Source organism: Manacus candei, unplaced genomic scaffold, assembly GCF_025592945.1.
Source record: "Manacus candei isolate 608988 ecotype Guabito, Panama unplaced genomic scaffold, ASM2559294v1 h1tg000015l, whole genome shotgun sequence".
NCBI classification, from domain to species: Eukaryota; Metazoa; Chordata; class Aves; order Passeriformes; family Pipridae; genus Manacus; species Manacus candei.
Window position 1 is genome coordinate 23,352,924 of NW_026138063.1, and position 22,024 is coordinate 23,374,947.

The 22,024-nt window shown below is 48.7% G+C and overlaps 2 protein-coding genes across 5 annotated transcripts; both read right to left on the reverse strand.

Annotated features, from left to right (window-relative positions):
• Window positions 1–4,265: 4,265 nt before the first annotated feature.
• On the reverse strand, window positions 4,266–12,987 carry D2HGDH (D-2-hydroxyglutarate dehydrogenase). Of its 4 annotated transcripts, none has more exons than XM_051782442.1 (9): window positions 12,463–12,987; window positions 10,640–10,697; window positions 9,535–9,674; window positions 8,900–9,093; window positions 7,588–7,756; window positions 6,869–7,012; window positions 6,297–6,439; window positions 5,986–6,151; window positions 4,266–4,757 (listed from the first exon to the last, which is right to left on the reverse strand). In XM_051782442.1, exons 1-9 carry the CDS (start codon window positions 12,713–12,715, stop codon window positions 4,483–4,485), a joined length of 1,542 nt encoding a protein of 513 aa, XP_051638402.1. In that variant the 5' UTR covers window positions 12,716–12,987; the 3' UTR covers window positions 4,266–4,482. The 4 variants fall into 4 exon arrangements, with proteins under 4 accessions (XP_051638402.1, XP_051638400.1, XP_051638401.1 ...); XM_051782440.1 differs by having other exon boundaries at window positions 5,961–6,151; XM_051782441.1 differs by lacking the exon at window positions 9,535–9,674 and having other exon boundaries at window positions 5,961–6,151; window positions 8,895–9,093.
• A 2,534-nt stretch (window positions 12,988–15,521) lies between these two features.
• Window positions 15,522–21,970, reverse strand: ING5 (inhibitor of growth family member 5). The gene is made up of 8 exons (XM_051782490.1): window positions 21,841–21,970; window positions 21,158–21,229; window positions 20,286–20,452; window positions 18,841–18,952; window positions 17,848–17,941; window positions 16,471–16,606; window positions 16,252–16,313; window positions 15,522–15,655 (listed from the first exon to the last, which is right to left on the reverse strand). Exons 1-8 carry the CDS (start codon window positions 21,875–21,877, stop codon window positions 15,613–15,615), a joined length of 723 nt encoding a protein of 240 aa, XP_051638450.1. The 5' UTR covers window positions 21,878–21,970; the 3' UTR covers window positions 15,522–15,612.
• Window positions 21,971–22,024: the final 54 nt, after the last annotated feature.

Genomic DNA, 22,024 nt, shown 5'->3' on the forward strand with positions numbered 1-22,024 from the left:
CATGGGTTGTGATAAAGGGAAGCAAAGCTTCCTATTCTGGGAGAGCTGGGCTCCATCATGTGTAAAGGTGACTTGGGAATGCCCTCCTTCCTCCCTCTTCCCCAGCTTTCATTGCTGAGCATGGGTCCTACACGTGGGATATCCCGGTGGTCAGGCGGGGTCAGCCGTGGCCCTTCCCAGCTCCTTGCACACCCCAGCCCCTCACAGGGGGGGCAGGGTGAGGAGCAGAAAAAACCTTCAACTGTGCAAGCACCACTCAGCAACAGCTACAACATCCCAGTGCTTCCATCACTGCTCTAAACAGAGCCCCAGACCAGCTACTGTGAAGAAAATTAACTCTATCCCAGCCAAAAACCAGTACAGAGAGAGAGGCAAAAGCAGTACAGAGAGCCAAGTGCTTCCTCACTGTGCCAGAAGACCACTGCTCCAAAGTGTGGAGAATCCACATCATCCTAACACTCCAGTCTGTCCCAGAAAAATATAGAATTTTGGAAAAGAAGTCCCTGCCACAATGATTCTTTGTAAAAATACACACACATGTACCCACCCTGTCTCTCCCCCCCTGTACAACAGTGCACCACTATTTGAAAGCATCACTGAGAACATGGAACAGGAGAGTAATGCTGGTGTTTAAGGTCTAGGAAAGCTCCTGTAAAATTACCCTACAATAATTCCTCCCTTCTATTCTCTCAGGGAACTGCTCTATGGTTTAGTGAAACAGTAAAACTTACATGGAGCTTTAGGATCTTCATGTGTAAGGAAGATGGTTAAGTGGAGCTGTGCCAGAACTTCCCTGGCCACAGCACTAGGTTGTGTGTCAGCCTTGACTCCCTCCCGAGCACTCTCTCCATGTGTAGCTGAAAAGCAGGAGTATGGAAAGTTCTGCTTCCCAAAAAGAGCCTTTCACGTGGAAAGCCTGTATTTTAAACAGTGATGGTCAGTAGTTTGGGGGAAAAAAGAGAAAGAATGGTGTAGGAAAAAGGCAGAGAGTATAAACAGTCTGATTTGGAAAGAATGAGCTGCATCAGCTTATCCTAGCAGAAAACAAATCCTGCATATTTTTCCCTGAAAACATCATAGACTTTTCATATTTTTGCATCACCCCACATGCAAGTAGCACAGGCTGACTGTGTTCCATGGGCTGTCTCCTCCTTCACAGAACCACAGGATTCTAGAATCATTTAGGTTGGAAAAGACCTCCAAGGTCATCGAGTCCAACCTGTGCCTGATGCCCACCTTGTCAACCAGAGCTGAGCACTGAGTGCTCATTCCTTGTCATTCCTTGGACACCTCCAGGCATGGGGACTCCACCACCTCCCTGGGCAACCCCTTCTGATGTGTAACTCTTTCTGTGGAGAAATTCTTCCTTTTTGCTAATGACAGCATTGTTCACTCTGCTTCACCCAAGAAGAGGTCGATCAGCTCCTCTCTAACTCATCCTGAGGAATAGAGAGGTGGGGAGTGTCCCATAGCAGAGAGAAAGAGTTGAAGGGACAAGATGGGAGGGCAGGACTAGATACTGGCAGGTAATGCCACCTAAGACACGGAGGTATTCCTGTCAAAAGCATCCATGTGGCCAAGCTGAGAGAGGTGTGATCTTAGAATTGTATCGGGAAGGGTGTTTGCAACATGGTGCTGAGCATAAGCCAGTATCCTTAATGCAATCCAACAGCTCCCAGCGTTGTAGAGACTGTGTTCTGGGCTAAAACAGAAGAAAACTGACTCCCCAGGAGGATTCCTCTTCCAAGGAAAAGGCTCTGGATGGAACTTTTATGTCACTGCTCTGCAAAGGAGCCAAAATCACTGAAAAGCAGCTAGCAGAGAATACAGCTACTGTGTCCTACCCTCATGGCATCCAGTAAGGCTTCCCAAACCAGTACATGGGAGTAAAAACCACCAATGAGCACCCTTTGAGCACAGCCAGCTTCTGACCTGTCCCACAGCCCAGGCAGCTGCTCTGTGCCTTGCCAGCTTGTCCAGGAGAATCACAGAATCATAGGATGGTTTGAGTTGGAAGCTCGCCTCGTTCCGACCCCCCTGCCATGGGCAAGGGGACACCTTCCATCGGACCAGGCCGCTCAAACCCCTGCCCACCCTGGACAAGACTATGGGAAAGAGCATCAAAGGCTTTGCTGACACCCACGTGTAGGGCTTTCCCCACGTGTAGGGGCAGCCAGACAGACACCACCGTCCACCTGGATGATAAAAGAAGAAAATACTAAAGCAAAAGTATTCTGGTCCTAAGCTAGCCAGAGCTAAGATTAGTGTGTGTGAAAAGAATCACAAGGTCAAGCTGGAAGGCCCCTTGAGGCATAACTGTTCTTTGTGAATGAAAGCAGTCATGTGGGCATGTGTGGGGATAAGAAACATCTGGCTTGCCTTGATGTCCTCTATATACATGGGGTAAAAAATGTATATATGGGGTAATAAAGTTATAAGGTAGAGCTGCCTGGACAACATCTGTCTCTGCTTGGATTCATCAGCTGCACCCATGTTGACAGAAAGTGTCATTTTGTTGTAGAAGGTGATCAGGTTATTTACTTTTGGCAAATCCCTAGGCTCTTCCCAATCATCACCTTCGTTTGGACACAACAGAGCCTGGGTTAAGAGTGACAGGTGCTGGTAAGTGCGGATATGACAAGCAAGCACCAAGCAGACCAGATGACTCACTGCCATCTGTAGCGGAAGGGTGACAGTGTGGTTTTGTACAACAAACCATAAATTACGATGTCTTCTGTTATTTCAAAACAGACTGTAGCAAACAAAACCAAAACCCCAAACCAGCAAAACCCACCACATTAGAATAGAACAGTCCAGCTGGAAGGGACCTGCGACAATCATCTGGTCCAAGTGCCCGACCAGTTCAGGGCTGTCCTAAAGTTACAGCATTGTCCAGGTGCCTCTGGAACACTGACAGTCTGGGGACATCAACCACCTCTCCAGGAAGCCTGTTGCAGTATTTGGTTGTTCACTCTGTAATGTCCAGTCTGAACCTCCCCTGGCACAGCTTTGAGCCGTTCCCATCAGATCAGCACCTCCCTCTCCACGTCCCCTCCTCAGGAGGCTGCAGAGAGTGATGAGGTCGCCCCTCAGCCTCCTTCTCTCCAAACCAGACAAACCCAGAGCCCTCAGCCTCCTCCCAGGACACGTCTTCCAGCCCTGGCACCAGCATGGTTGTCCTTCTCTGGACACATTCAAGTACCTTCACATCATCTTTAATGATGAGGCCCACCCTGGCACACAGGGCTCCAGGTGAGGCCACACTAGTGCTGAGCACAGTGGGACCATCCCCTCTCCTGCCCTGCTGGCTGTGCCATGTGAGATGCCCCCAAGATGCCTTTTGCCCTCCTGGCTACCACTGGTTCCTACTGAGCTGCTGCCAACCAGGATCCCCAGATCCTTTCTGCAGGGCTGCTTCCCAGCTGTTCCTTTCCCAGTTTATACTTGTGCTCAGCGTCACTTGGTCTTGGGCACAAAATCTGGCACTTGGACTTGTTAAATTTCATGCCACTGACAGCTACCTGGTCTGGATCTATCCAGATCCCTCTGCAAGGTCTGTTGTTCCTCCAGAGTCTGTAGAACTCCCGTCTTGGAATCCCAGGATACTTTGGATTGGAAGGAACTTAAAGCTTATCTTGTTCCATCACCCTGCCATGGGCAGGGACACCTTCCATTAGACCAGGCTGCTCCAAGCCCCATCTTTTTGGATTATCCCTCTGGGTGATTATAATGTCAGTTATTATCTCTATCCAGCCTGGTTGGGAGGGTTAATTTTACATCTCTCTGTGAGAGCAAATCATGACTTGCTGTCAAGGACAGATTGGAAGTCAAGGAAGCAGGAAATACTGGCATGCCTACAGCCTGCCCCAGCCAGACAGATGTCCTGGGGTCCCCTCCCTCAGCCTGGCTGCTGGCATTTCCCCTCAGTTGATAAACCCCAGAAGCTGGGTCTCCAGGCACCCTCACTTCTCTGGCCAGTCTTTCCAGGACTGCAAACCTGTATGTGGGACAACACTGATGCTTATTTGGGACAGCCTGGAGCTGGCATCACTAAAGAGGCCATAACCTGATGCTGTTGTGGGCTTTGGGATAAGTGTATTACATAAAACAAGCTAGGAAGAGCAACATCTTCACTTGGAAGATTTGCATCCACAGGTTCTGCTGTGTCTCTGATGCTTCACTTGCACACCCCAAGTGAGAAAATGCCTCCTCTGGTTGGTGTATCTGAAAAATCAGAGCAAATGCAGAGAGCTGGGATACCCAGACACAGTACCTGCATGTTTGGTTTCAGTGTTCAGATTAAACAGGAAGCACGGTAGTGTGCTCTTCAGCAAGAGCAGGCACCCCTGAAAAGAGCAACCATGATCCTTTACTTGTTCCACCCCGATAAAGAAATCAAACACAGAGCACCCCACGTGCCTACTGATGCACCAGTGTGTTTATGGCTGAAGTGCAGGTGCTGGGCCACCCTCCGCCGGCCCCTCAGCGCGTGCTGCTCTCGGGAGCCGAGGGCAGCGTCTTGTAGGGGTTGAGGATCCCTTTGGGGTCCAGCATGGCTTTGAAGCGCTGCATGAGCGCCACTGCCTCGCTGGGTTTGCTGTACTGAATGAACTGCTTCTTCTTGAAGCCCAGCCCGTGCTCGGCGCTGATGCTCCCACTGCACCTCGCGGTCCACTCGTACACGAAGGGCTCGATGGCATCCAGCAGGGAATGGCTGTAGGACTCCGCCGTGATGTTCAAGTGCAAGTTCCCGTCTCCTGGAAGAGAACATCGCAGAGGTGAGTCTGGAAGAAAAACTTGGTGGCCCTGCAATGGAGACTCATTCCTGGCTCCTCCACATACTCAAACAATGGGGCCTCTGTTGGTCTGCAAACTGTATAAAAAGGACAAGCTCACTGTCCCACAAAACGTCAGCCTCTCTGTGCACGAGTAATTCAAACTGGATCTTTGTTTTTCCGTGCTTCCACTGCAATATTTGAGTTATGCCACTTTCAAACTCCGACTTTTGTGATTTTAAAATTCCCACTGTGCTGCATCAATTACTGTGCCACCACTGTGATGCCGTGTCAAAGACTTCCCCAAGAGCATTTCAAAATGATCATTAGATTTTAACATGGCCCTTCATCACTTTTTCTCTCCCTATTATGTTTGTGCAGTGCTCTAAATGCGCTTTGGCACTGTGTCAACAGAAACAAAGAGAGCAGAACAGTTTCTCCTTTTGCCACTGTTTGATGGTATTTGATTAAGCACAGAGCTGCTGGGTACTCTGAAGATAAAACACACAAAGATAAACAAAACTTACTCATCCTCCTCCCTCCAGATCCTCTTCCTGCAACCCAGCAAACCCTCACTGCACACAGCTTAATCCTCAATACCAAGCACTACCACAGGGAGCCTTTGTTATGCAACCTGTCTTTCAAATCATCCCTAATCAAGTGTGCTCAAGAGTGTTCCGTATTTTTTTGTACAACAGAACAGTTCTGCTCAGCAACCAATTTACCTGCTTGTAAAATCAGATTAGTTTCCCAGCATGATGACAAATGTATCAGCCTTTCTCTGCAGTATCTTTATACTCTCTGTTGGAAGGTTAATGGCTCACAAACAATTCATTTCCAGTAGGACTAATCACTTCAGACAAAAAAGAGTTTACCTGCCAAATATGTCCAAGCACATTAACCAAATTGATGGTCCAATCGAACAAGTTAAATATTTAAATAGAAAGTACAGAGAAAGAAGATATAAATGACCAGGTCCCTGGCTGGCAGGCCAGCAACCTGCCATTAATGTATGGAATACAGTCTGAAAGCAATGAAATTCAAACACAAAGATCCTGATGCACCCTCCTCTTCTGACAGCCCTCAGTTTATGCCTCTCACTAATCTAGAACACTACTCTCAACCCAAACTTTAACACAACTAGGAAGCTGCACAGCTAAGCCTGGAGCACAGAAGGGCAATCACCTCCTTTCCCAGGATCCCCACGTACCCAAGTGGCCGTAGCCCACCACGCTTTTGGCACTGTGGCCCAGCCGAGCCCTCATGTCAGTCACGAGGTCATAGAGCCTTCCCACAGGCAGGGAGATGTCGTACTTGTACACGTAACCCTCGTGAGTGAGGGCCTCTGTGATCCTCTCCCGCAGGCTCCACAGCGTCTGAGCAACCAAAGATCACAGAAATACCAATAAACCAACTGGCTCTTGGGTTCCCTGCTTATACCAAACATCAGTCTGAACAGTTCCCCGTGAAAAATACAAATCCAGCCTGAAGAGATTTGTGGAAGAGCAAACACTGACTTGCCTTTATTTTCTTATCGTCTGTTGCCACAGTTCCATCGGTGACCAAACCAGAAGCTGTGGCCTGTTCTAGGAAGTTGTTCAATTTTTCTTCATCGTGGGCTGAGTTGGAGCCCGAAGTTTCAATTAGAACATAAAAAGGGTTGCCTGAAAGTGAGGGAGACCAGAGTAAGCAGATGCCTGGGATAAAACACAGGAATTTAGGGCAGGTTTTGGAGCTTCTCCCAAGCTTGGCACATGTTATGTGCCCAGACTCCCTGGTGCCAGGCAGAAGAGGAGCTCAAGAGGCAATCTTTTATCTGTAGGGCACTTCACTGACATGCTCTATCCTTTGTTTAGCCAGCACTTTTCAGAAAACTATAAGTTTTGTGGGAACAAGCAGAAGTAAAAAGCCTTATCTTTAAAGATAAAAGGTGTTTGGAATGGAATACTGGGTACAAAAATTATGAGGGATGCTGACACTCTGACTGACTTTTCAAAAGCCACCAAGTCAACTCTTTAAGAAGTGTTTAAAACTAGGCCAAAAATTCCCAAGTAGTACAATGCCTCTTTCTACAGCATGAATGTCACCAGTACCTGTCACTGGGCTGGACAGCTTGAGATGTCTCTCAACCAATTCCATGCACTTCTCATCCATGAATTCATAAGCAGACAGGATCTCGCCCAGCATGGCTCTGCAGGTTGTGAATGTTTCCAGAACCTTAGCGAAACTCTGACAGCCTTCAGACAGAACACAGAGAGCAATCAGGAACAAAAACAGACCCCCCCAAAACTCCTTGGAGGTTTCTGACAAAAAAGGCTCAGAAGGCTCCCCACAAATAACTCTGTCCCTGCTGAGGGACACTCAGAAGCAGCTTTTAAGCAGCTGTACTTGGCCACATACTCCGCTGATCCAGACTCTGCAGACTTGACTTCCCAGCCTTGCCTTGTCATCACCTTGTCACCTGGTGGCCCTTGGATGGTGGCTGCCTCTCCCTCTGTCACAGACTTGCCCTGCTCACCTCTTTTGGATACTGTCGGACTAGGCCTTTGTCTATGAGGGGACTGTCCTACCTGCGTCTTCACCCTAATCTCCTGGTTCTACTTTCCTTACAGAGCAATCTGCCCCTGCAGTTATTTCAGCAGATATTTAATACCTGCACAGGTATTTCAGCACAGAGCCCCACAATATTTCCCAGGAACCAGCCAATGCTGGCAGGCCAGCTCAGCAGGCCGAGCAGTGCTTTCTCCTCTCCATCCCCCTTCCCTTCCCAGCCTCTGAATTCAGGTGTGAAATCATTACTATCAGCTCCTACCTAGGAATGCCACGTTTACAGCCTTAGGTTTCTGAGGACAGAGTATGGAGACAGCAGTGATAACTCCCAAGGTCCCCTCGGATCCGATGAAGAGCTGCTTCAGGTCATAGCCCGTGTTATCTTTGCGCAGAGAGGCCAAGCAGTCCACAGCTGAGCCATCAGCCAGCACCTGTGGGAACAAGGAGGCCCAGTCAGCGCTCCCAGGTAGGAATCTGATGTCATGAACTTGTCTGTGACCAAGCTGCCGCTCACCTTGAGCAGGGGGACACCAGCTGCAGCCCATTCCCACACTGCTCCTCCACTCCCAGCTCTTCCTCCCCTCTATATCCTACCTGAGTAGGACAGAGTAGGTATTTCCCTCATACTTCTCTCCTTCCAGCAGTACAAGTAATAACAGAAGATACAGTTTGCTCTGCTTTTCCTACCAGTGGTGGAGAAGACCAGCCATTCTCGGCAGCCCTAGCTCTGGGTATTCAACAGAAACAAGAAATACTACTTGAAACAGTGAACAGTTAAGCAGAATGAGGTAAAGTCACTTGAGCCTGAAATCAAGGTTGAGTATCAACCAAGGCACATTAGTAAGGGCTATTTTGACACTAGAGGGACTGACCTGAAAGACAAACACTCTCCCTTCTAAGCCTACACAATAAAACCAAGCCATGCTTTTGTTCCCTGCCCAATTTATTTCCCATTAGTGCTCTGCTCCCCAGCCCTGAAATCTTTTAGAACCCCTAATCCAGCCTTTACACATTGAGGCACAGGCCTGTAGGGCAGAAGCAGCTGAGGAACAGCAAAGGCTCTAGGACAAAGCCAGCAGCCAAATGAACCCAAAGCAATTATTATGGGGTGGGCTTTAAGCCTTAAGATGATCTTTAAGATCCCTTCCAACTCAAACCAACCTGTGATCCTGTGATTCTATTAAAAGCCAAGTGAGCAGCCACTAGAAAAGAGTGCTGCAGGATGGATTAAGCAGAGCGTTCCAGACACCTGGATTTAGCAGACTGCTCAGAGGAACCAACCTCATGCAGGTAACCTGGGAACCCCCAGTAGAGATACCTTCTTTTCACTCCTCTGGATTAGCAAACCACCCAACAGCACCTCTGTCAGCAAGCACAGAGGAGGGAGCTGGAAGCTGCCGCAGCAGTAAGTGATGCGACACGTGCTGACCCTTCTCAAAAGAGCCCAACGAGGAAAAGTTAATAGCAGAAGCCTGGAGGGGAACTTTTCTGCACGCTTGGATAGCCAGAGGAGCAGGAAGCAGTAAGAAGCAGAGGATTAAACAGAGAAGGGAAGTGCCAGGTACTCGCCTTACCACTTCCAGGCCCAGCACCGTCCCTCGCAGGGAGCCGTATCGCAAGAGCCGCAGGCCCCCGGCGTTGGTGGCCACGTTCCCCCCGATGTGGCAACTGCCTTTGGCTCCCAGGTCGAGCGGCATGATGAACCCCTGCTCCTCCAAGTACTCGCTGAGTCTCTCCAAGACACAGCCAGCTTGGCACACAAGGATTCCTGGAACAAAAACGCCCTGCTACAAGCTGGTGACTGAGAAGAAGGTGCCTCCCCAAGAGGCAGGAGCAGTAGGAGCAGATGCAACCACCTCGTCCTCCAGAACCTCCTGGGGTTCAGTTTAAATGCACAAGGAGTCTGTGCACGCTCCAGGGCATTGTCCTACCCCTCGGGGAGCTTTGCCATCACCTCATCATCTGGTCACCCACAACTCTGGACTGGTAAAACACAATCACATTAAGTGTACCTCTGCCTGTTCTCTCTCTCTGAATTGAAAGACTCACACCAGCCTGATCCCTAACTCCAAATCCAAACAAACCTCTGACACCCCTTATGATGATGCTGGGCTGAACCCTGCTGATCCTGCTGTTATCTGTTCCCAGGATAATGCCTGTTTTGAGGCCCGGGGCTCATTCCTGTGCCTCACATCTCTGTGATATTTACCTGACACCTTGTCAAAGCTGATGACCCGGTTCATGAGAGCAGTGGAGAGAATAATCTCATCAAAGACGGGAACGCTGCCCCCAACGAGGCCCGTGTTACCCCCCTGTGGGGTCACTGCCAGGTTCCTCTCATAGCAGTACCTGGAACAAGAAAGCTGCCTGAAATTTTATGCAATTTAAGGCCATAATGCAGTCTATCAGAGGAGTTTCACCTCCATATGAATGTCTGCTGTTATGACAGTGCTCAGTGGTCCTTAAAATTCAGCAGCATTTAGATTAAATTTAGATTAAAGATTAAGTTGGTACAAAGGGACACTTTCAGTGCCAAAGTGAGAAAGTGCAACTCCTGCCTGAACTCACCCCAGCACCGAGTAAAGGAATGAATGCCTGGGGTTAGCCCTGTGTGCACCTACACATCTGGCACACGACATCTGCCTGGAAATCCCTGCTCACTGTTCACACCTCAGCTGTTTCTGCAGCAGTCTCAGTTAACAGCTTGGCTCCCTCTGTGGGCTCTGACAGACAGCCTCTGGCAGTAGTTTCAGACATGATTGCCCTCCTCCTCCTCCTCCCCCCAAGAAATGAATGCCCTGTAGGCAATAAAAGGTGAACCTGTGCCTCAGCTGCTCCACCTGCCACATCCCTGCCAAGCACACCCACCATATCCTCTCTGAGCTCCCAGCCCCACAGCACCAGAGTTCCTTCAGAAGCCCTGCTTGCCTTTCCTGTGCTCCACACGCCTGTTCTAACACAGTCAGGAGCAGGTTCCTGCAGCTTTAGCTCTTCAGCCAAACGGTGATCCAGTGAACCAGGGGACGTGGATGAAACAGATCCTCAAACTGCCCAGTTCTGATCTAACCTTCTTTACCTTTTCAAACAGACCCTCCTGAATCCTTCTACACGACTGCTCCTCTCTGAGTACCTGTACAACACCTAATTTTAACCATTTATCAGAGCAGAAAAGTCATGCAGAAAGCAGCCTCAGCAACTTCAATACTTAAGGAATTGGTGTCTGAACACCTACAAGTTCCCTTTACCTGCCAGGTCCTCCCTGGCTAAGCCTGAGTCTCCTCAGCACCAAGCCCAGCAGAAGAGGTGCAAGTTACCTGAGAACCTGAGACACCTCTGCTGTTGTCTGCGGCTTCAACACCAGCTGGCTGCAGCCTGCAATGAAAGCAAGGGACTCTCAAGGCAAGCTGTGGCTCTGCAGGGGTCAGAAAGAAACAGGTGGGAAAGCATGAGGTGGGAAATAGCAGTGCTCCCTCCACTGCGAGGCATTTTAAGCACTTTTAAAACAAGCACTTCAATAGCAACCGTTCCCTCAAAGCCCTGTGAAAACTTTGCGTGGGTAGGTGGACTTGGTTTCCAGTAGGGGCAATGGGAAAGGGTTTGAATTCTCATGAAATCTTTGACAGAAGCAACAGAAAATTCACAGTGCTTTGTTTAGAGTCACAGAATCCCAGGATGGTTTGGGTAGGAAGGGACCTTAAAGCTCATCCCATTCCACATCCTGCCATGGGCAGGGACACCTTCCACTGTCCCAGATTGCTCCAAGCCCTGTCCAACCTGGCCTTGGACACTTCCAGGGATGGGGCAGCCACAGCTTCTCTGGGCAACCTGGTCCAGGACTTCTCCACCCTCACAGGGAAGAATTTCTTCCCAACATCCCATCTAACCCTGCCCTCTGGTTCTCTTGTCCTGTCACTCCAGGCCCATATAAAAAGTCCCTCTCCCTCCTTTTTATAAGCCCCTTTCAGGTACTGGAAAGCTGCAATCAAGTCTCCCCAAAGCTTCCAGATTCTTCTCTGAGTCAAAACTGTTAATTGAATCAATTTGTTTCTGAAAAAATTAATTAGTAAGTTAGAGGGTTTATATTATTTTTCTTTTTAATGAAAGCCTGAAAGTTTACCAGATATCAGGTAATTCTTAAAGAAGTGTTTTTTATGAGAAAAACTCATTTTGGAGGGGCAGCACAGATCTCTGTAAAGGTAAAGGAGATTAGATCAGAACCTGCTCTCTCTGACCAGTGACAGGACTCAAGGGAACTGCTGGAGCTGTGTCAGGGGTGGTTTAGGTTGGGTATCAGGGAAAGGTTCTTCCCCCAGAGGGTGGTCAGGCTCCCCAGGGTAGTGGTCACGGCCCCAAGGCTCCCAAAGCTCAATGAGTGAGTGGACAACACTCTGAGGGACAGGGTGAGGTTGTTGGGGTGTCTGTGCAGGGCCAAAGGTTGAACTGCATGATTCTTGGGGGTCCCTCCCAGCTCAGAAGGTATTATATCCCTTACCATTTATCAATCCCTATAAATTCCTTTAGCATGTTTAGTCTCCTTTTCAAGGTAAAATTGTAGAAAAACACCCCTGTTTAAGAACATCTCACTCTAGGCCTGGACCAGGAGATATCGTGCAGACAAGGCGACCTCCAAGCCCAGAACTCTGGAGGAACTCCAAGGACTGTACTTGCTTTGAAGAAGATGAAGATGAGGAAGAAGGGGTCCCAAACGCCCCCAGGCCCAATTCCCGAAGGGGCGTGTCAGGAGGCAGAACCAGGGGTGGACAGATCTGGGATTGGATGGCCCTTATTATAAAATCCTAGAACCACTGTCTGGGGTGGCACGCGTGGTGTTTATTCCTCTAGGCCTACGGCATCATTAAAGGGCCTGCTCTCTTTATCTTATACACTACATTGGCCTGCAGTCTTTTTCTCCACGGTCTTTTTAGCCAACGCAGTGACACTGTGACTGACAGGACTCTGCAGGCTGTGCCAGCGGTGCTCCCAGCACGGGGAATCGCTGTCCGGTGGGAAGGACATTCCGCGGTCCGCACAGACGCGATGGCCATAAATAAAAGCGAGATTTCCTTTTGCCAAACTTTTCGTACGGAAAGCGGGGCGGGATGGGGGAGAGGAGGCTTTACCAACCGGCTTCCCTTACCTCGCACCGACTTCAGCCAGTCCACGTTAAAGGGCTTCACCTCCTCCTCGCCGGTGACCACCCTGCCGGGCATCACCCTCTCGAAGAACGCCACATCGCTGTCACCCAGCCGGGCGAAGGGCAGCCTCCGCACCGCGTAGCGCTCGCTCGTCGCCACCACCTCGGCCGAACCCCTGCCCGGCGGGTCCCCCCGGGGCCGCAAGACCCTCCCGCGGCAGCCCCTCAGCAAAGCCCACAGGGCTGGCGAAGCCATGCCCCCTCGTCCTGGAAACCCGCGGCTCTGGCACCTCGTCCCCTTCCTCCCCCCCGCCCACCTTCGCCGTGAGGGGACGCGGCGGCGTGTGGAGGGCGCAGAGCTGGTTTAGAGCCTCAGCGAGTCTCTTCCGCTGCGACAGCGCAGCGCCACGCACCCCTTGGGGTTAAATTAATCCGGATCGGGCGGGGAAGCCCGGGATTATCCCGATAAACCGGGAGAAGACAAGGATTTTCCGTGGCTTGGAAGCGCGGTGCGCCGGACCTCCAAGCCGCCAGGGGGCGCTGCCGCCCGCCCGCGCTCAGCGCGAAGGCGCTCAGTGCTGGTGGGGGGGCAACGCCCCCCAGCGGCCGGAGGTTGCAACAGCACCAACCCCCCGCCCCCGCATTCCCCTCACACCTTTTATTCCCAAAAATACTTTATTTTATAATATAATCCATCATCTCCAAGATCCAAAAATACAGATATACATTTGTTTTTAAATTTTACATTCCTTATTTCTTTTTTTCTCGTTAAGAAAGGAAAAAAAAAAGGTTTATGTTGGTTTTGTTTTGGTTTTTTTTTCAGTTACGGGTCTTAATTCTGTTACAAAAGTAGGATTTTTGGGTTGAAGTTTCGGCCTCCGGTTTGGGTGAGCTGTGGTAAAGCTGAGCCCCCGGGTGGGCAATCTTTAGCAGGACATTCCTTCAGGGGTCACCCTTCCTCCAGGAAACATTTAACGCTGTACATTCAAGAGTCAGATTTAAATCCTTTAGTAAGCAAAAGTGAAGGCTACTGGTATTTCTGTCTACAAGGAGTTGTTAAAAAAAAATTCTCAACAACCAGGTGTAAAGAGGGCAGGAGACACTCCTGAGCCCATCCAAGCCCTGCACTGGTGTGCTCCCAATGGGAGAATTTATTGCTGGTATCAGATCTCAGATGCTTTACACATCAGAGGCGTTGCAAAGAAGAGGAGAATGTTGTACCTCACATCATTCCTAGCAAATCATCCATCCTTTTGAGGGCTCTACCTTCTAGAGCTTGTTTTCCTTTTTTTTGCATTGCTGGTTAAAGTGGAAAACGCTCTTCCAAGCCCCAAAGGTACTTCTAAAAATGTGTTTTGGAGCTGAGGGAGGTCAGCTCCACACAGGCTCACGCAGAGCTGCTCTCTTCCCTCAGGGCATGCTTCCAGCAAGACCTTTAGAGTGGAATTCTGAGACTGTTTCAAATCAAATGCTTAATCTATGGTGATGCCACTACCAACAAAGCCTTAGGGAAAAAGTTAAAAAAAACCCAAACAGATAAATACCATTGGATGGAAGGGGAAAATAAAACCTGAAACACCATCAACACAGGTCATGAGGACACAGCAACGCTCCGGATGAATCCAGTGCAGCAGCTGCAGCTCCCACCCACTGGTGACTGGATTACAAGCTGGCTCAGGAGGTATCACAGATCTGCCCTCATAAAGAGGCAGAAAGAAAACAAGGGCTGGCTGCACCTCCAAGTTCAGGTCTGTGTGCCTGTGCTGTCCCTACTCCTTCCCTCCAGCATTCTGTTTTTAATTCCTCTGCCTGCTTTCCAGCTGCCATTCCATGGCAGCAATGACAAATGTTCATCATCTCATAAACAGGGTTATGAAAACTTCATCTCTCTGTGATGTAACGTAGTGAAGCCACATGCAACATCACACTTATTTTAAATGACAGGACCCTGGAGACGGGCATTTTTTTCCCAGTGGAGATGCAATAAATCCAAATGTTCACAGAAAAGCTGCCTCAGGATTGAGAGGTTTCCTCTATGTCAGCAAGGCACAAAGTCCCACAGAGGGGAGGAGGAGTGGTAGGGGCTGTGTTCTACTTTTCTTCATTGCAAAACATGATTAAGAGGCTCAGTAAAACAGGAAAAGCCTTTTTCCTTTTGAAAACAGGTGCCAGAGTCTGAAAAGTGTTTTTAATCTCCTGTACTGCTGATTCAGCAGAAGAAAAGTTTATCTGGAAGTTTCTTCATGCCTTTGCAGCAGTCTCCAAGAGCTCCTGCACACTGGTAAGGAAAGCAGCTCACAGCCCTGCACAGAGCCAACACCCCTCAGGGACCACGGCCAGCAAACTTCAGGAGTTGGGGGCTTTCCTTTCCCCCCTCCACCAGCAGAACAGTCCTTCCCCACTACATCTTTCATTGTAGGCAGGTAAACCTTATAATGCAGGAGACAGATGTAAAGACAAGACTTATCTCTGGTCAACCCTCAACTTCTGCATCCACTGTAACTCAGAGGAAGTAAGAAAACAAAGACTTTTGCTTTCCTACTCCTGATTTCCTCTCTCCCTTCCATGCAGCCACTGACACTGTGTCAACACAAGGATTCACATTCATCATCTGAAAGGCAGCTTAAAGAAGTCAAGAACATGCAAATGTGGCCCAATAAAAAACTAGAACATAGAGCCACACCATCATGGGAACAAACACAGTGTCCTCATGGAGCCTCTCCCTAAAACCTGATTTCCTGATTTACCCACACAGGCAGTCACAGCTGACAAGTCAGGCCTTCATCTTATTTTCTGAATAAATCCAACCTTCTCTCTCTCTCTCCAAGAATACTGTAGGTTTCATCTTCACAGTGAGGTACTTAAAAGGATCTTCAGGGAAATGGAAACAGCCAGGAAAGGCAACACCCTCTCAATATTACTGTGCAAGAGTAACATAAATAAAATCTCTGTGGCAAAGGGATTTGGGACTCCCTCCCAAAGTCATTTTCTTGTGAAAGAACAGGAATTACAACTGGCCACTGGATAATTAAATACCATACCGGAAAAAGATGGAGGGCAGATTAACAAAAAATAATCAAAGGTAATATTGCAACGTGAATAAAGGAATATATTAAATTCTTCTTGCTTCGGCGGTGCATTCTCCTCTACTCCTTACTTCTTTTTCTTTCTTTCCTGAACACAACGAGGACAAAACCTACAGGGAAAAAGAGACAGTAATTAGCTCCTGAAATTAACAGCACAGAGCCCAAGAACTGCTTTTACTACTCATGAACACTTAAGACTGTTTCTGACAGGTACACTGTTACTTAGTTTTATCTAATGGAGTGTTTGAATCTAAGTACAGATCAAGTCCATGATTCTTCCCAAGATGAGCACATACTTAAGTAAAACCCTGACAAGTCTTCAAAATCTGCCTCCAGAAGTGAAAAAAATGTATGTCTCTCAGTTATAAGCAGAGCCACAACTAGTGACAGTACAGCAAACCTCAGCTGTAACCTGTACACGTTACACAAACCTCAGGCCAAAACCTGCTGTTTGACAGGCAGTTTTGCTCCCACTAGAACCCAAGACTCCCATGGAAATGGATTTTAGAAAGAAGGTTCTCTTTGTACCTTCTACTCTCAAACACAATCCCCAATCATAGAGGATGCAAACCTTCTGATGAGAAGAGTAAAGCTCCTCTGTCAGGAAGGGTCACAATAGGGTTTTAATTCTTGTTGTCATTTTAATTCTTGTTGAGGCAAACTGCAGCTTGATAAAAATCCCAAAGCTGTATGTTGTCACACTCACCATTTCCCTTTTGGTTTGGTTGTCAGGTCCACACAGGCAAAGTGGAACCACTCGATGGGGCACTGCAAAACAGAAAGGAAAAACCCCAAGAGATGCTTAGTGGTTCACAAACATTCCTGTCATTTGGTATGATCTAACAGAGCAAGGGCCCCCTCCTCAGATTCCACAGGGTTGGGATACTGCAAATATCCAAAAATAAACCATATCTCCAGTGCTTACATCTGGGTTGTCACAGCCAATCATCTCCCCATAGGACACCTGGTGACACAGGCAGTAGGTGGGTTCATTGGGATCCACTGGCATGTCCAGGACATCTGAGGGATGCACTGACAGGATGGTATCAGCAAACTCAGACCTGTGGGCAAGGAAAGAGTGAGGACAAAACATTCCCAGCTGCAGGAAACACTGTCTTACAAGGGCCTGGAGTGACAGGACAAGGGAGAATGGCTTCCCACTTCCAGAGGGTTAGATGGAATTTGGGGAAAAAATTCTTCCCTGTGAGGGGGGGAGGCCCTGGCACAGGTTGCCCAGAGAAGCTGTGGCTGCCCCATCCCTGGAAGTGTCCAAGGCCAGGTTGGATGGGGCTTGGAGCAACCTGGGCTAGTGGAAGGTGTCCCTGCTGTGGTAGGGTGTTGGAACAAGATGGTCTTTAAGGTCCCTTCCAACCCAAAGCATTCTGGGGTTCAAAGATCTGAGTCCCACTCGGGAAAATTAGTATTTTACAATTATCTTCCCTAAACCACACTCACCCTACTTTAGAGTTTAAATTATATTATCACATATTATCCAATAATTAAAATAATAAAATAGGTTGATCAAACACAGTATGACTATAAAGGATTAAGACAATTACTTGTAGATGCCGTGACTAAAGTAACAAAATTATCATACAGATCACTCCTGTTTGTGGGCAGAATAACCTGTTTGGGCTTTTTCCCCCCCATAATAATATACATTATTTTCTCATTGTCAGGTATGAGTGAACCCTCTTGCTCTGCCAGGAATGTGCTGACATGTCAGCAGCAGCTCACAGAAACTATTTTTAGTTTTCTGCCCCACCATTTAACCAACTGAAAGTATCAGAATAAACAAAGCCCCTTTAGTACAAATCACATCACAGAGAGGGGACATGCCTTCCTCCTTGCTTCCCAAAACCAAATCAGATTATTCAAGGATATGTAGGACACGATCCTTTGAAAACACTCCCCTAAATTCTCCAAGATTTCCAGAACAACAATACAACATCAGTTTCTGTCCTGATGGACAAGTGTTTCTTTTTACCACCCTGACAAGCCACTGTTAAAAATAGCCATGTGACAAAAATCAAAGCTATTTTCTCTCAGCTTGCCAACAGCAACAGAGGGGCTGATCTTGTCCTTCCAGTCAGAGTGTTCCAAGCATGCTGAGCTTCCACATGCCAACCAAGGAGTTAATTAACAAAGCTGGCTCGTCCCAAGCAGGACAGTAATGAAATGGTGTAAGACCAGAACACTCTAACCATCCGGACACGAGTCATAAATAGGGTAACACGACCTCGTGGAAAATTCATGAAGTGTCAAGCACAAGTCCCCAGAGCTGTGCCTGGCTCTGCCTTACCCTCCTTTCAGCTTCTTTTTCTTTGGTGTATCTTCTTCAGATGTTCTCCTGCCTCGGCCACGAGAGCTCCTTTTGTCTTTCTGACTCCGTCCCTCTAGAAAGGAAAAACAGCCACATCTTTTCAGCCTATTTGGGAGGCAGAAACATCCCAGGGTGTCATTCTTTTGGTGCAGTTATTGTCTTGAATTCCTCATTTCAAATGGAATTGAACAATCCTTATTTCATCTGTAATTGAATATGCTGACTCTGAAACTCATTTTTATGCCACAAATAAACCAAATTAGCAAGTACAACTGAGCCCCAAACTCTTTTGGCAATTAAAGCACTGCAGTGTGTTAGCACAAGATATAAACAGCATCACATTTGATTAGACTGGCAGTATTTTTTTTAAATCTCAGTGCATTTTTAAACAGTTAATAGGTTACTCAATAACTAAAGTAACTTTTATCTCCACCTCCCTGCTCTTACCCCTTATTTCATAGTTGAGAGGCATAAAGCTGTGCTGTGCTGCTGTTATTCACTCTCAAATGTCACTGTAATCACACAAGATTTCAGTCTACACTACAAAAACTGGTATCTTCCTTTACCTCCTAATTTTTCCTGCTTTTTTTCCAGCTTGATTAGTATTCGGATTCTGGTAAAAGGAGGAAAATAGGCAAATCTCCCTTCAAAAAGAGCACAGAACTTACTCAGTAACAGATCAAGGTTGAAACTCCCACCTTTACACACATCAGTGCAGGTTTGGCACAGTCAGTTGCCCCTTGGCCAGCTCCCTCCTTACAACCTCAGGGTGATCTGTGAAACACCAACTTTGATCCCAGCACTACATTTCTCTTTATCTATTGCCCAGTGTAAATATCTTGAAGAGCATTAAAGCCAAGCAGAGCAACTATGGTGCACTTCTTTCCCTCTTCCAGAAATAAGGGCCTATTTTAACATCTCGGCCTTCCTGCAGTGCTGGAAAAGGCTCTCAATTGCATAAAATTCACCCACTTTTCAGGCTCCGAGATCCAGGGGGTTCGAAGTCGCTGCCTTCCAGTTTGTCTTTGAGATCGGCCTCGAACCGCGCCAGGTCCGCGTCCAGCCGGCGGATGTGCTTATCCACCTGCACCCAGGGGAAACCACAGACTCAGCCACAAAGAAAAACCCCCAAAAAGAGCCCCACACGGAAACAGGAAGGGCTAAGGCTTGGCTGTTATCGCCACCAACAGAGTGTGGGAGCGCAGGACAAGGCGGGGAAAAGGGAAATGGCACACACGGAGCGAACGGAGGCGGAGAGAAAACGAGTCAAAAAGCAAGGGGACCCAGTCCCTCCAGGGCAAAGAGAAAGGGAGGTGACATGAGGGAGAGTTAAAGGAACTCAGGCTAATTGTTTGCAGAACAAAACACGATGAGAGGTACTAAAAATAACTTGTTAGTCCCTACAATTTTCGCAGTTCAAATATTGCCCTTGAAATGCATCGAGTGGATAAGTTCATTTTTTCCCCTGGTACTACACTGTCATGCTAATTAAAGAAATACAGTAATAAACACAAGCAGAAACTGACTATCCCCAATATCAAATCAATGCACATCAATTAAAGTACCTTGTACTACCCTGGCTGCAACAATGTGACTTACACAACAGGGATGTGGCAAAGGTATTTTAAGCCACCACCCCCAAATTGTGCCACTGCAACACTCTGTCATCAAATTAGTTGGCCAGTTATCTAGGCCACTGATATTCCTGTGACAATTTCCTTCTCTGAAGTGTTTGAGGGCAAGAAAACATCTGTAGATGCAGCACAACCCAAAGCATCTCCACATGCTGGACAACACACACTTGGCACAGTCAGAAGGATTCCCTCGAGTTTTATCCAGGGGGTAAAACACATAGAGATAAGAATTCTCAAGGGGCAGCTACAGGGTCACAGGAGTAGGAGCAGAAGAATAAAAAAGTGGAAAGCTAGATCTTAAGAAAGAGGATTTTCCCACAAGGTTCATCGAGGAAATTTTGATGTCCAATAAATCAAGGCAATGGAGCAGATCTCCTTCATTCCTCCACAATAAAGTACTGCAGTTGACTTAAAAAACCTTGTTTGCAACCAAGACCAGCCCCAAATAAATTATCAGGTGACAGAGGAGCTGCTGGGGAGGAGGGACTGGGGAAAATTCTCTGGCATTATCACACAGCAGACGGGTGCTACGGACAGAGCAACTTCCAAGGGAGATAAACTCATTAATTCTTCAGCACAAGAGAAGCCTTCTTGGCACAAAGCCCAGTGACACAGGAGGAGGCTTTTTGGGAATGGCAACAGTGAGGAAACTAAGCTTGAGAACCAATAATTTGTTTCAGTAAGATTTTAAGCAACAAAATAGATACGCCAGGAGAAGCTGATGCGGTGGCAGTGCCTCCACGTGCACCACTCCAGAGCGTGCCCGTTTTTCCAGAGCCTCACCATCTCATAGGTCTGCATGGCCAGCTGCACTTTGTCATCACTGTACTCCTTGCACTTGCTGTAGGCACTCTGGATCTTCTTCAGGTGCTCCACTCGCTCCTCAGGCAGCATGTTCTTCACTGACTCGATGTACTCTGCGGCCAGGCTGTCGATCTCTGCTTTCTTATCTGAAAGGCAAAGGGAGAGAGTTGTCTTCCAAAGCAGGCATTTTGGCTCTTCTACTTCTCTGTGGTATTCAGGAGACCCTTCCTGAAAGTTTTCCCCTCAATTCCTCAACGTATTTTCCTTTTTAAAAACAATTTAAAAAAATTAAGTCAAAGGTATTCGCTCTTCAACATTTGTGGTGTGATTCTGCTTTTTTCAAGTGTTTTATAGCAACTTCAAGGGCTAATTCAGAGTTAAGATCAGAAACCAAACCCACAGCTTCACAAGCTTCACCCTCTCTTCCCACACGCAGAATATTCTGTTTGTTGCACAGTTACTTACTGTTCTAATGGTTCAAACTGAAAGTCTTTACTGTGCAGTCAAATATGAACAAAAAGTTCAAAAAGGAAAAAGAAAACAGTCCTGTAAAGCACACAGCAACCTAGGACTTGGTAGATATGGGAATGTAAGCAAGCAAGACCCTCCAAGGGGTCATCAGGTACAGTGATCACACAGCTACGAAGTAAAACTCCAGGGCTGAACACAAACCCAAGTCCTGGGAGCTGCAGCCCTCATAGAGAAGAAACAAACAGTGCAGAGTCCTCGGGATGAGGAAAGGAAAAGCAATAAGGGGAGACACATCCTCTAAAGTCCAGTCTCCCCTGGGCTCTTCCCATCCTTCAGGTGAGACTCTCTGTGCCTTCACTTGCTAAAATACCTGAACACACCTTCTGTTCTCTGGTCCAGCTCCCGCATCAGCTGGAAGTTCCTCTGCAACTCGCACGGCAGGTTTTCAATACCTGCAATTAAAAATACCAATAAATCCTCGAATCGACCTGGTCTAGCGGAAGGTGTCCCTGCCAGTGGCAGGGAGTTGGAATGGGAGGGGCTTTAAGGTCCCTCCCAAACCAAACCATCCTGCGAGTCACGTACCGTGAGCCGGCTGTTCGCCTCAGCGGAGCTTGTGCACCAGACCACGGGCCTTCGCAGGCCGGCACCGGCCCGGTACCAGCGGCCCGGGACCCCCTGCCCACCGTGTGTGGGGGGAGCGGACCCCATGCCCACTGTGTGCATGTTTGTGTGTGTGTCTGAGGGGTGTGAGCGGACCCCTGCCCGCTGTGTGTGTGTAAGAACCGGATCCCCCCGCCCGGCGAACCCCCATAGCCGCCATCCCCTCACGGCCCCGCTGCCCGGCGCGCGCCGATGACGCACGCGCCGCGGCGCCGGCTGATGACGTCTAGCGACGGCCCCGCCCCCCGCACCGCCCGTGGCGCAGTTCTAATTCCCGCGCCGCCGCCGCCGCCCCCGTCCCCGTCCCAACTCCACCCGCGCCGCCCCCGCCCCGGCCCTGGCCCCCGCCCCGGCCTCCCCGCCGCCCTCCCCGGCCCCGCCGCCCGCGCCCCGCGCTCACTGTCCAGGTAGTGCTCCAGGTACATGGCGGTCGCCATCTTGCGGCCCGCGCGCCGCTCCCCGCCGCGCGCCGGCCCCGCATGACCAGGCCCGCGGCCTCATCCCGTATGCGCGGTCCGCCCGCCGCCCATTGGCCGCCGGCGGCGCGCGTTATGCATATTCATGAGGGGCGAGGCGGGCGCGCA

What these genes read in the sequence shown, in the direction of transcription:
- D2HGDH (XM_051782440.1), bottom strand. Translation starts at nt 12,715, where the DNA reads ATGGCTTCGCCAGCCCTGTGGGCTTTGCTGAGGGGCTGCCGCGGGAGG. An exon ending in CGGTGCTGGGCCTGGAAGTG is followed by an intron (nt 7,757 to 8,899) that starts GTAAGGCGAGTA and finishes TTGTTCCCACAG; the next exon opens with GTGCTGGCTGATGGCTCAGC. An exon ending in TGGGGATCCTGGGAAAGGAG is followed by an intron (nt 4,758 to 5,960) that starts GTGATTGCCCTT and finishes GTTCTCTTCCAG; the next exon opens with GAGACGGGAACTTGCACTTG.
- ING5 (XM_051782490.1), bottom strand. Translation starts at nt 21,877, where the DNA reads ATGGCGACCGCCATGTACCTGGAGCACTACCTGGACA. An exon ending in CCTGGAGCACTACCTGGACA is followed by an intron (nt 21,230 to 21,840) that starts GTGAGCGCGGGG and finishes TTTTAATTGCAG; the next exon opens with GTATTGAAAACCTGCCGTGC. An exon ending in CCATGCAGACCTATGAGATG is followed by an intron (nt 18,953 to 20,285) that starts GTGAGGCTCTGG and finishes CCCTGGGTGCAG; the next exon opens with GTGGATAAGCACATCCGCCG.